Source organism: Squalius cephalus (genome assembly GCF_949319135.1).
Source record: "Squalius cephalus genome assembly, chromosome: 17".
Lineage (NCBI taxonomy): Eukaryota > Metazoa > Chordata > Actinopteri > Cypriniformes > Leuciscidae > Squalius > Squalius cephalus.
This window is the reverse complement of record NC_137138.1, coordinates 18,473,740-18,486,600: the sequence shown is the minus strand read 5'-3', so window position 1 is coordinate 18,486,600 and position 12,861 is coordinate 18,473,740. Positions and strand designations below refer to the sequence as shown.

Genomic DNA, 12,861 nt, shown 5'->3' with positions numbered 1-12,861 from the left:
ATGTTTTTTTATTCATCATATTTTTAAAATGAAAACAAAAAGAGTCAGGGTTGTGCTTTATATTTTGTGTTGTTGTAAATATGCAGTGAAGATAATCAATTGCGTTTCCTGAACCACATTTGTGTGGCCATTATGTTAAAGATTTTTTTTTAAATGAAAATGAAAAGAGGCAAAGTGGTGGTTTATAACATATTTCGTTTTATTTGTAGCCTAAAGAGATAACCGGAGTAGCCAGAGCGAGCTGCATGAGTGACGCTATCAAGTACGCCGCTGTTCCATTTGCAGAATTATCGGACTTGTGTCCTCCCGTCCTCGGGAGTTCGTTCTCCTGAGTCGAACTTGTCAGTCCGAACTACCAAGGACTCAAGTCCGAACTTTGCGTACTTGGTATTGAGAAACGGCTTTTGTTTCTTGTGATGATAGACCCTTTTCACATTTCCGGGGTTCTCAGAAGTGGAAGTTGTCATAGTTGGGTAAACTTCTATAGTGGTGAATGAGAGACTAAATTCAAAATATATGTTCCCATTTGCTCAAATAGCAAAAGAAAAACTCCACAATAGTGTTTTCACAACTTTCAAAGAGGAAAAAATAGAGAGAGATTGATAACGGCAGTCAGACGAGAGAAAGACATTTCATTCAATTGAACTTTACCATCACTCCCACAGCTGCTGTATTAGAAACAACCTCAAAAGAGCTTTAGTTTATTTGTAATTTGTTGCAAAGTTAATAAGATACCAAGTATGGCGTTATAAATATACATACTTTTTTTAAATGAAAATTATAAAATAATATAAAAACTTTGCTGCATTTAAGATGCTGATGACTGTTAAAACACTTCATCACAGTCTGTGAAAAGGATCCATTAGGTCTGTTCTGTCAGACCTCATATACATTTGAGACAATTTCCCTCATCACTCAAGGCTCTGAGCCGATCTCAGCAGGGGTTTGTAAATCTGTAATGAGTTAAAATAGCCAGGTGAGACTGAGCTCTCTATATGCATAATGAATAGCTCTAAATAAAGAAGTCATCAGTAGAGACACCTGATATCATGCTATGCTGGAGACAATGAGTGCTGCTCCCTTTTATGGCGGTAGATTTTAATAATTCAACCATGTCTCCGTTACATCTCATTATGCTGGCAACACTTATGAAAATATATGAGGGAAGCCTACCTGAAATAAAACAATGACAAACTACAAAGATGAATTGCTCCACTTAATTTATTGTCCACACCTTTCATTTTCATGCCTTTTTTTACAATTACATAGAAGAAACAGCCATTTAAGATTTACTCGAGGACACGTGAACACTTTTTCGTGTGCAGAATTGCACTACATTTGAAAAACTAAAAAAAAAAAAAAAAAAAAAAGGTTTAAATTAAATTAAAATAATTCTTCCTATGGAATGTATTCTATGTAACAGAAAAACAACTACCAGCTTAAAGTTACGTTTAGTAGTCATGCAGTGCATGTGATGTATGTATTAGTACAATCTGATGCTGTATGCCAGTGTTTATGTACTAAAAAGGACAAATATTGCAACAGAACGGCCGAATCCATGTCCTCACACTAACTACGAATTTAAAGTAAGTCTTTAGGATGTATAAGGAAACTTCAGCATTATACCCTGTTCTGGCTTCACCTCAAGTTGTGCAAGGTTAAGCATTGTACCAGCAGCTATATCATCAGTACTACACACTACTGTAGCTTTTTCAGGAATCTCAGCATGCTTCAGCTGAAGAGTGACCGTTTCGTTTGAGTGCCAGTTGAGTGCAATAAGGTAGCGCTCATTCTGGTCCCACCTTCGCACATAGGCCATGGCGAAGGTCGAGTTGAACAAAGGCAAGTATTCTCCATGCTGCAGAGAGCGCTCCTTTGATCTTTTTTCACTCACAGTCCTGAAGAATGAGCGTAAAGCTTTCATTTTTTCCAGAATGGTCTGTAAAGCAAACATGAACATTTTACTAAAACTGCAGGACACAATATTGAATGATGTAACTGGAGCTTTAGCGGTGTGCACGAGTGCCTTACCATTGGAGTCACAGTGCTGTTAGTGAAGTCCCACACCATGGTTGGGTTTTTGGTGGACTAAATGGAAGAATAACACAACATTTTAGGATCTGCTCTTGAAAAGCACTCGGACCTGCTGCCTACTTTTGATAAAAACCTTCAGTTGACCTACCTCATCTTCCAGTCCGATCTCATCCCCATAATTAAACACTGGTGTGCCAGGCAGGGTGAGCAGCAGCATTTGACTCAACTTGAGTTTGGCATGCCCCACTACTGAAGCCAGGTGTCCAGCGATACGCCCACCGATGTTCCAAGCCAGTTGGGTCTGATTGTAAGTGGAATACAAGCGAGCAACAGAATCGGCAACTTCCAGAGCAGACCTGGACCTTAGAGCATCAGTGAGGAGCAGGTCAACACCAGTTTTGTTCAACACAGCAGCTATGTCATCAGGAGAGGTCTTCTCTGTAACGCCAATTAAGACCCTGGAAAGATAAAAAGTCAGTAAGGTTGAAGTTATTTAATAAAAGTATTAAATGGAACAAGTTGGTTAGCAATACAATTTCAAAGTCCCCTTGACAGGAGTTCAGTTTGTAAAAGTTGCTCCCAACGACCACAAGGTGGCTCCTTTACTTCACAAAAAGAATCTTCAAGTCCATTCATGAAGTAAAAAGTGCTCACTTTTTAGTTTTTCCATCGGATTCTGTCTGATTGCGGAAATGGTCTTCAACGGTCCTCCAAAGGGATGGGGCTGCAGTGGAAACCTTCTCAACACCGTAGAAGAGGAATCCGTCTACACCTTCTGCTAGCCAGTGCCTCAGAGCAGGCTACAAAGACAAGGATCATAATTATTACTCTGGAAACTCAAGTACCCAAATCAAGTTCAAGTGACAACATAGATTGTGAGCAATAGTAATAGATAATTTCTTTGTCCAATAATCTAAGTCATACCTCAAGTTCCAAAGAGCTGACAGCATCATTGTCAAACCAGGGCTCTTCTCCTTTATAGTTAGGGGTAAGGTCCAAAACAACAGAGATACCTAGGGGTAAACACAAACATTTAATTGAGATAAATATAAATATATATATACACACACGTACATATGTGTACATACAGTGCTTAACAAATTTATTAGACCACCATCCAATGTAAGGTTTGTGCCACAGCTGCCCAAAACTAACAGTATTGGTGATTACCAAAATAATTTATGTTTCTGAAATGGTTAATCCACCAGTATGTGTAAGCTCTTTAGTCACAGTTGGCCAAGTCAAAGTCCGGACTTAAATCCTATTGAACAAATTTGGGATTCAGTGGATTCAAAGATAGATCGCACAAAACTTCTCAACAAAAGAAAGTCTCTGGGAACAACTAGAATCTATTTGGAGGTCGATAACAACAGAGACTGTGGAAATGTACTGTACATAAAGACAATGCCAGCAAGAACGCAAACTGTTATCAAGGCCAAAGGACGCCATTCAAAATATTACGTTTTTTTTCCATTTCCATTAATTTGCATTTATTCATTTTACAGATGCTTTTATCCAAAGTGACTTACAAATGAGCAATACAGCAAGCGATTCATTGTGAAGATGCAAACAAACACATGAAGTGCTCAAAATAAAGTTTCAGACATTGCTTAGAGTAGCATAAACTAGAAAAGTAAGGGATTAAAGGGAAGTGAAAGAATTTTTTTCATTTTTATGATGAGGTTAAGTTCACACAGAAGAGATGATTTTCAGCTGTCTTTGAATGTAGTCAGGGATTCTGCCTTCCAGATGAAGGCGGTGAGATTGTTCCAAAAGGAATGATTTTGGTTATTATGCGTGAATAAAGACGATCTAGTTGTTTAAATTTGTTATTTGCCGATTAAATGACAATAAAAACATATTTAAAGTTTAAAGTTTTCGACAGATTCCTAAAATATTTGTGTTTTCTCCTCATTATGACGGGTGGTCTAATAAATTGGAGCACTGCACATGTACACATACATAAGCAACTGTATATTTTGTTATATTTTGTAGAAACTGAGATACATTTCAGAATTCTTTGATAAATAGTAAAGTCTCAAGCTCACCTCTTTTGTGTGCAGCCTGGATTACTTCTTTAAACTGCGACGCATTACCAGCCTCTTTAGAAATCTCAGTCAAATTCAGATCCTCGGGCTTGTCGGCACTGGACACATGGATCGGGCCTATGACAAGACCCTTCACCTTTAACTCATCCAATGCCTGAACCTTTCCAGCCAAACCTGAGGGAAAAAAAGAGAATAAATAGGGAGATATTTAGATCACAGACCACATCCATGTTAATCCTAACTTCATTGTACCAGATTTGTCGATTCAGCAGCATAAAGAAAGAGTTATTATGAGTTTGAACATGTTCAGAGCCTGACATCCGCATTTAATCCCCAAACTGACCCAACCCTGCAACCCATTAACACTCCCCCCTTAACATAGATAATTTTGGTTGATTGGGTGTTGGCCCATGGAGTCTTTACCTTTCAGGTCTGAACTAAAGGAGTTCACGTCTCCAATCTGGTACAGTGCTCCATAGTTCCACCAGTTCATCTCAGGGAGGGGCTTGCATCGAGGAGCGTGAATAATGATGGCAATAGCGCCAGCCAGCATGCCCAGCCAACCAAGCCAGAACAGAATCAGAAGTGCCCAACGAACTTTAACCCACCTATTCAAGAATAGACAACAGTGATTACATCATCTGAGTAACTGAAAAACAGAAAAATCCACACCAAGATCTAACTTAAAGTAAAAGAGGTTTAGCCATTGTGCGTGTCATACCCTGGTGTTCCGGCCACTTTCATGAGTTCTTCTTTGGATAATCCAGTGAATTTAGTCTCCTCATCTGGAATCTTCACCTTCACAATGCCATTCTTCTCGCTTACAGGCGAGATGGCATAATTATTTATAGCCTCTCCCTCTCTCATGGGCTGCTTCTCCTGCTCCACCTCATTGAGCTCCACATCTTTCATATCCACTTCAGTTTCGCTGCTCATTTTGTCAGTTTATGTTTAATGTCCTGGAAACAAATTTAATTACATTAGCAGCAAGCACATCTTGGGCTGAATCCGAATCCCCCCTAAACCCTCATTCACTATTCACTACGTTAGTCCACTAATAATAATACTGCTCAATGTTCGTACATCGGTTGCGGTTACGTCCACTATGGTTTCGGACACCACTACAAATGTCTGTCCCCTCAAATAACGCCCTATTTGAGGGTATAATGGAGATTTCGGAATCAGCCTCTGTCGTTATGGAACCAGAATTACAGGCTGAGGAGGAAGCAGATGTTTGACGTCATGGGCAAGACACGCATTCAGGCAAGATACGCTGAACGTTGCATCACCTAATCAATTCACGCGGAGATGGCGACAAAAAAAACACATTTTTATAACAGATGTACTAATACCCAAAACGACAAGTACACCAAGGCTCTTTGGTAGACTAGAAAGATTTGGGCTCTGTTAGACAAAACAACAGTTAATCCAGATTAAACCTCCAGTGACCGTAGACATAGCAACCAAATGCCGGCTGCCAGATCAGCATAACCACGCTCATCGAATCTAGTTAAAAATAAACATAAATATAACTGACGTGGGGATAAATTGAGCGTTTGTGAGCACTATTTATATATTACACTATCGACTCGTTCAAAGCAGTAGTTTTCAAAGGACACAGTACATTTGATGTAAATGGTAGCGCGACATTTTGTAAACCGGATTGGTCCAGTTCTATTTGAGCCTGTCTGTTCAGTGACTCATTCAGCCTGAATTAACACATGTTAAAGAATAACATATAATTTAAATCCGAAACATGCCAATGTAATGCTTTTAAATATGAATAAACCATGATGTACGGCTCGCAAATATCAAGGATGTTGGCAAATTTAGGAACTAACGTTACGCAAAATTTAACTGAAACAAGACCAGATCTTACCAGTTAACGTTACACTGGAATAATGATGAACTCTTCGTTTAAATTATCTGTGATAAATAAGAAATACCCTGCTTGTGTTCGCTGGTACCGTTCGAGTCTGTATTCACAGTGATGCTTGAGGTTTTTATACGCAAAAAGACTCAGAGCCTACACGTTTCTCCGCCCACATTTAAGGGGGAACAGCACAAAACCTGTTTTAGGACTAGAGAAAAAGCCAACAATTCTACTATTTTAACGAATCGATTATTTTGAACAATTCGTTTCAAAGAACCTGTTCCTTTCATCCATCATGATAAGAAAGTAATATAATCGTATAAAAAAGTATTTGTATTTTCTACATTTTAGTCTGTTAAAGTTTATTTTCGCTATATATATTTATTAGTATTAGTATTATATCTGTGGCATGTATAGAGAAAACAAACAAATTAATTTAACAATGTTCAGTTTGTCAATTCTGTAGTACGTGAACCTGCATTTCAGGCAGAAAATCCATTTTTGTAGCATTTTAGAGAGTCCACCTTAAAGGAGGCTGTCATTACTACCTCGTTCTCCTCCCTGTTGACTGTACAAGACCTCCATAAACATGTTTTTGGGGGGTTGAATGTATTGAGTTTCTTTCCTAGAAAGAGAAACAGCAACAACAACAAAAACCATTGTAAACGGGAATCTCAATGTACAGTTTAGTTAGTTCTTCACTTCTCTGTTCAATCGAAGTCTACCACTTACCCAAATTGTTCTATATTTTAACCGTGCTGTATTTATATGTTTTATATGTATAGTGTATTTACATATAAATAATATTTGTTAAATAGTATAAATATTTGTTTGTTCTTTAATATATTATAAAAAGACCACTAAGTGAAAAAATAGCTCAAAATGTTTTGCTTAACCTTTACCCTAATTATGTGCTTTGGTCATTTAAGCAGCTAAGCCTGATTAAATGCAGCTCTAAAACTCTTATTTGAATTTGCAATAGACACGGAGTACAGTAAAAATGCCTTATCAATCAGGTAGTTGGATTAAACAGCAAAAGAAATACAAGAGCACAGATTTAAAAAGTAATAATAAACAACAAAAATCTAAATGTATAAAACCCTTATAGTTTTAAACTCTTTATTAACTTCTATTGTCCTTATTTGCTTGTCTCATGTGCTCCTACTGATAAATAATGTCCATTCAATGCGGTACAGACCCATGCTTCAGAAAAACATTCACAACATATAGAGGACTGTGCTTTCACGTGTCTCCTAACCCCTCAGGAAAACTGAAATATGATCTAACAGCAGACATAGACAGTGAGGAGAACACGTGCTGGTATTTTGATGAGATAATATGGAATATTTTACCATAACTTTGTCTAACACGAGCACCTGTTTGATTGGGTTAATTTATAATTTTTGTAGAAACACAAAGGTTCATTGTGTAATTGCCTGAATGTTTGTAGCACTATAAGTGCAACACAAACTTCTATAGTAATTTTTTTTTCAAACAGAGAGGCATAAGTGAGCATAAGCTAGAGTGTAACACTCAGAATGAAGCTCCTCCCATCCAGTCTCAGATATCATGTAAACACATCAGAGCACATTGTGTCCACGGCTCATTAAGGACATAGTTCTGAGCGGTGGCTTACAAGCAGACAAACATTTTCTTCTTTTTGGTTTAACAATAAACTGTGGCGTCTTACCAAGAATACATCATCTCATCATTCCTTAGTATGTGTTAATGAAATCAGAGAAGATGTGAGAGTATAAAAACTTGAGAACAAAAGAGCATTGCACTTTCCTTGATCATCTCTTCAGAAATCAATCAAGCATCCTGGAAGGGACTAAGCCAATCAATATTACACAAACCCTTGAGTGAATATACAGTAGGCTAAATGTGAAAAAAATAGTTCAACAAAAATATTATATACAATATAATAATATATACAAAAACATTTTTTTGTAAATTTGGAGTGCTGTCAATACAGAGAACAACGACAAATATCGGTGTTGCCTACACCGTGTTATCCTCTTTTTAAAATTTGCACCCTGTTGACTTCAATGGGGCACGTTTTAAACCTGCTTTTAGCCTCTTAACATCCTTGATGTGTCATTACAAGTGCACAGCCAATGTGAGTGATTCCTTCAGAGTGAACACGGGTGAATCTGACTGCAGTAGATGTGAAAGATATTAATAAAAGTGATGTTAATTCAGCCAGCGCACATACCTGTATTTACTTCCTGTTTTCGGTCGAAGTCCACAGTATTCATATCAGTTTATTCATATCTTTCTCATCTACTGCAGTCAGATTCACCGTGTTCACTCTGAAGGAATCACTTACATGGCTGTGCACTTGTAATGACACATCAAGGATGTTAAGAGGCTAAAAGCAGGTTTAAAACTTGCCCCATTGAAGTCAACAGGGTGCAAATTTTAAAAAGAGGATAACACGGTGTAGGCAACACCGATTTTTGTCGTTGTTCTCTGTATTGACAGCACTCCAAATGTACAAAAAAATGAGCTCAATGTTAAAATTGACCGGAGTTCTCCTTTAACAGGATAACCTTTTCCATTTGCCAAGACACTTTTTGACCATGCCCGTTTGAGTCAGCATGCTGTGCCCTCATTCCTTTCCAGGCAAGTATTCACAGCACCAATTCTTGGATTGCAGCCTGTGAGAATATATAGGTCTGGCTTCATGATCATATCATGATGGTTACGCATGATCAGCATGAGACATCTGAAATATTCACTCTAAAATTTGCTCTTGAGGTAGTCTTACAAGTAATTCAATCCTCTGCACTAGAGAACAAAGCAAAATGTAGGCATACTAACCAAATAAAGCGCTTTAAAAAAATAAAATAAAATTGTGCATCATTTCTAATCAGATCAAATGAAGAAATGATTGGTGTAAAACAACAACTATTTTCCACACATTTCTACATACATGGCATACAAATGTATTTATCGGCAGGCACACTGTTTTGGGAAGTGTTTTTTTAATGTATCTCTGCCCCCTGGTGTTCATGTGAGAAGTGTGCGACAAAAAATTGTCCAGTTTTTGCAGACAATTTGTACTAAGATTTTAACTATACACTTATTAAAGCATGATACTCAAACGAAAATATTCACTTCTTCAGAGACCCTATTGCTTTAGTTAAGGATTTAAGAATAATATGCTGATATTATGTAGAATTCTAATTATTTATTAATTATTTCAAACTTGAGTTTCATTTGCCAGTGCTATTAATATAATTGTTTGTAATACAATGCTATCCTTAAGCCCTATTTTGTGATTTATTAAAAAAACAGCAGGTATTTGTGATGTACGTATTTGTGCTTTATTATGTTTTGCGCAATGTGAAGTCAAGTTCTCCAAAAGATCATACATTTGCCTGAGCGCTGGTAATGAAAGAGCATTACAAGATAAGCAGTACTTTTATATTAGTCATTTGTAGTGATATTGAATTTTTGGCAAATGCTCCAAAATGCTGAGAATAATCTGTGTGATAATAAAATAGAAATGTACATCAAAGTTAAGTTATTTCAATATTCAAGAAATTAAAACTAGTTTAAACCAGCTAAACTGAGAGGGAATCAGACACTTTAAGCTTGGCCAAAACAAAAAATACTGAATTTTTCCTGTAATATATTTTTTTATATATAAATTTGAACAACGATAAAATAGTAATAATAATAATAATAATAATAGACATTGAGGAGAACATTTATTATTATCTTTCAGTTTTTGCTGCTTGGAAATATTGTGGTTTTGATAACTGCGAAAACGCATATTTTGTGTGTAAAGGTTTTTTAATCAAATAAAAACCCTTTCTTTGATTTCCACCATACAGCCGGAGCCACCAGGGTTCAGTGTCTCTTTGAACAGCAGCTTGATATGAGCGGAAGTGTTCAGTCTAAAGGCGGGATCAGGAAGCGTCGCTGTGTGAGTTATTTTGGGCGCATTGAGTCTGCGAATAGCGCGGCGTCTGCGGATGAGGATCGACATTTCTCGATAAAAGTGTCCAGGTATGATATAAAATATGGTGCAGCCTCAAGTTCCTTTATAGATACTGGTTATACTGTTGCGTTGGCCACTTTGGTTGTTTTTATGTTTAATTGAGAGTTTCCTGTCAGCTGTCGTTGTGTAGCGCTGAACGCGAAGAAATGAGGCGGGACCCCCAAACGTGTAAATTGAGAAAATTCACTCTTATGAACTGCTTATTTTTATCGTCATGTATTCATTAACTATTATCTCTCCGTCGCATTATGTACGGCTTTATAAATTCCCCGTGGTTGTGTAGTTTTCACTTTCATTATCCCAGTAGTTCAGTAGCTCGCCTTCACTTTCCGTTATCAGTGTTCGGTGATGTTACATTATAATACACGAGGATTTTATGAAGTGCTCATATAGCCTGTCTGGTAGGAAATCCGCTTATTTGTCAAAAATACATATTGATTTTTTTTTTTTTTAAGGTAAGATAGGGACATTTGCATTTTAACAATAGTTAAAACTTATTACAAAGTATCTGGAGTTGAGTAGGTTTTTTTCTTTGTTTTAACACATTCGGTGTGTAGTATTTTCTTTAGACTTGTGTACAGTTAGTTTTGGGGTATTCTTAAGAAATCATGCCTTTTAACATAAATATTCTTATCTTGTTTCTCCTCTTCAAGCCATTGAAGAAAGTAAACCTGAATTCCCACAACCCTCTCTAATACAAATCAACAATGTCGTCGACATCACAAAAACACAAGGACTTTGTGGCCGAACCCATGGGGGAGAAGTCTGTGAATGCACTAGCAGGAATTGGGGAAGTTCTTGGAAAAAGATTGGAAGATAAAGGCTTCGACAAGGTGAGATTTACCAAGATGTTTCATATTAACTGCAGTCAGCCCTATGGTCATTAAATTGACACTTCTTCTTCTTTTTTCTTTCTTCCTTACAGGCATATGTTGTCCTAGGACAGTTTCTGGTTCTGAGGAAAGATGAGGAGTTGTTTCGGGAATGGTTGAAGGATACATGTGGAGCCAACACTAAACAGCAAGGCGACTGTTATGGCTGTCTGCGAGAGTGGTGTGACTCTTTCCTGTAGTTGACTCTTCTGTTGTTATACTTTAATTTTAAAGTATATTTACCCCCCCCCCCCCCCCCTTGTATCTGAATACATTTACCTCACTATAACAATTAGACTTTTCTGACATCATTCTTTGGGTGTATCAATATTAAATCTTGGTCCAGAATTGTAGAAACACTAGAATGTCTCTAGATGGTGGGTACACTTGTTAGATCACTGGCCCTTTTGTGTGTTCAAACATTGACACTGGATCACAGAATAACGCGAATTATCCAAAAAGCCGTTCATCATATGCAGTTCGGTTCCAGACTACATATACATATTCACTGGGCGCAACACAGATCCCACATTCTGTTTATTATGATGCCGTTTGCAGGTTTTAACTGATGTCCCAAATGTGGCACACTGCTAAGTAGGTTTATGAACTTGTCACTGTTCTCTAATATGTATTGCTCAAAGGATCCTGTGCATAATGATGCCCATATGGTTTTTAATGCTCCCCAACCCCTAAATTGCCTTAATAAAAATATGGATTTGTTTTAACTGTGCATGTGTACCTGAAGATGCGTGGGCTGAATCATTCTGTGTAGTGTAGCCACTTAACTCACGTCTTGGTTGACATCTGCTGCCTTGATGTTTAAAATGCTGCCTGAATGAAACTGATAAATGTTTTCATGGCTTTAAGACCATTTTTGAACTTTTGTGTTTTGCATCTTAGATCTTTTGGAATAAAATCTCAAAAGTAATAATTAATAGGGTGTGTTGTGAGTGTGTGGAATGAAAAACATTTTAATCCAGCTAAACGAGCTGTTACAAAAGTGGAATTACCTGTTTGAATTTTTTTGTTTTTGTTTCATCGAGAGGCATTTGTTTAACTTTAGTTTTTTTTAAAAACATAATATTGTGAAATTACAAATTAATTTTTTGATATAGTTTATTCCTGTGATGGCAAAGCTGAATTTTCAGCATCATTACTCCAGTCTTCAATGTCACATGATCCTTCAGACATCATTCTAATATGCTGACTTAGTTCTCTAGAAACATTAATATTATCAAAGTTGAAAACCGTTGTGCTGCTTAATATTTTTGTGGAAACCATGATAAAAATTGTTAGGATTCTTTAGTCACTTGATTTTTCACTTAAATCTGTCATCGCAGAAAAGTATTAATTTCTTTAAAATATTACTGTAGTGTTAATTTTTCTCCTAAATCTCAATAAGCGATGCACATACGTGTGATGTTTAAAAGTTTTATTCATTCCTTCATTGGATTCTGCAGTATTTTAATTCATTACTTGGGACCACATGTATTTGACAGATGTTCTCTTGACATTTTTCTTCACCAGTTCATCTTTTGAGCTAATCTTTTGAACTATTAGAGACTAGATACCACTTGTTTAGGTGGCCAGGAAAAATTTAATTGTTTTTAGGACATAAATATCATTTTACAAACCCCTTTAGGAGTGCTATGTAGGTATCAGCATTCGCACTTTCTCACAATGATCTAAACTTTAAAAGCTCTACCAGTTAACCAGAATTGTCTACCAACATACATTGCCACCTCAAACAAAACATTTTAAAAAAAATCAAAATATACATACAGAATTTGTAAATCACCATAGTAAGCTATGTGAAGAACGCAATGAATGTTTCGAATATAATAAAATTTGAAATTGAAATATTCAGACCCACACCTATTTCCCTTTTGATTAAAAAACTGTGTGCTTGCATATGTATGTATCAGTGTGTCATGATCTAATCCATTTGCATTGATCTTGATGTTATTTTGTCCCCTTAATGAAAGGAACAGGGTTTCCCAGAAAGAAAGGAAAAAAAAACAGGAG

The 12,861-nt window shown here is 36.7% G+C and overlaps 2 protein-coding genes across 3 annotated transcripts; one reads left to right on the top strand and one right to left on the bottom strand.

The window, feature by feature from the left end:
• Window positions 1–1,487: 1,487 nt before the first annotated feature.
• Window positions 1,488–6,091, bottom strand: slc3a2b (solute carrier family 3 member 2b). Of its 2 annotated transcripts, none has more exons than XM_079848073.1 (9): window positions 5,962–6,091; window positions 4,804–5,041; window positions 4,506–4,690; window positions 4,083–4,256; window positions 2,959–3,047; window positions 2,689–2,834; window positions 2,183–2,492; window positions 2,032–2,088; window positions 1,488–1,939 (listed from the first exon to the last, which is right to left on the bottom strand). In XM_079848073.1, the coding sequence occupies exons 2-9, from the start codon at window positions 5,016–5,018 to the stop codon at window positions 1,595–1,597; spliced, it is 1,521 nt and encodes a 506-aa protein (XP_079704199.1). In that variant the 5' UTR covers window positions 5,019–5,041; window positions 5,962–6,091; the 3' UTR covers window positions 1,488–1,594. The 2 variants fall into 2 exon arrangements, with proteins under 2 accessions (XP_079704199.1, XP_079704200.1); XM_079848074.1 differs by having other exon boundaries at window positions 5,166–6,060.
• banf1 (barrier to autointegration nuclear assembly factor 1) lies at window positions 5,139–11,771 on the top strand. The gene is made up of 4 exons (XM_079848075.1): window positions 5,139–5,345; window positions 9,798–9,972; window positions 10,618–10,797; window positions 10,890–11,771. Exons 3-4 carry the CDS (start codon window positions 10,672–10,674, stop codon window positions 11,034–11,036), a joined length of 273 nt encoding a protein of 90 aa, XP_079704201.1. The 5' UTR covers window positions 5,139–5,345; window positions 9,798–9,972; window positions 10,618–10,671; the 3' UTR covers window positions 11,037–11,771.
• Window positions 11,772–12,861: the final 1,090 nt, after the last annotated feature.

What these genes read in the sequence shown, in the direction of transcription:
- slc3a2b (XM_079848073.1), bottom strand. Translation starts at nt 5,018, where the DNA reads ATGAGCAGCGAAACTGAAGTGGATATGAAAGATGTGGAGCTCAATGAG. An exon ending in TCAGCTCTTTGGAACTTGAG is followed by an intron (nt 2,835 to 2,958) that starts GTATGACTTAGA and finishes TTGTCTTTGTAG; the next exon opens with CCTGCTCTGAGGCACTGGCT. An exon ending in TCCGATGGAAAAACTAAAAA is followed by an intron (nt 2,493 to 2,688) that starts GTGAGCACTTTT and finishes TTATCTTTCCAG; the next exon opens with GGTCTTAATTGGCGTTACAG.
- banf1 (XM_079848075.1), top strand. Translation starts at nt 10,672, where the DNA reads ATGTCGTCGACATCACAAAAACACAAGGACTTTGTGGCCGAACCCATG. An exon ending in AAGATAAAGGCTTCGACAAG is followed by an intron (nt 10,798 to 10,889) that starts GTGAGATTTACC and finishes TCTTCCTTACAG; the next exon opens with GCATATGTTGTCCTAGGACA.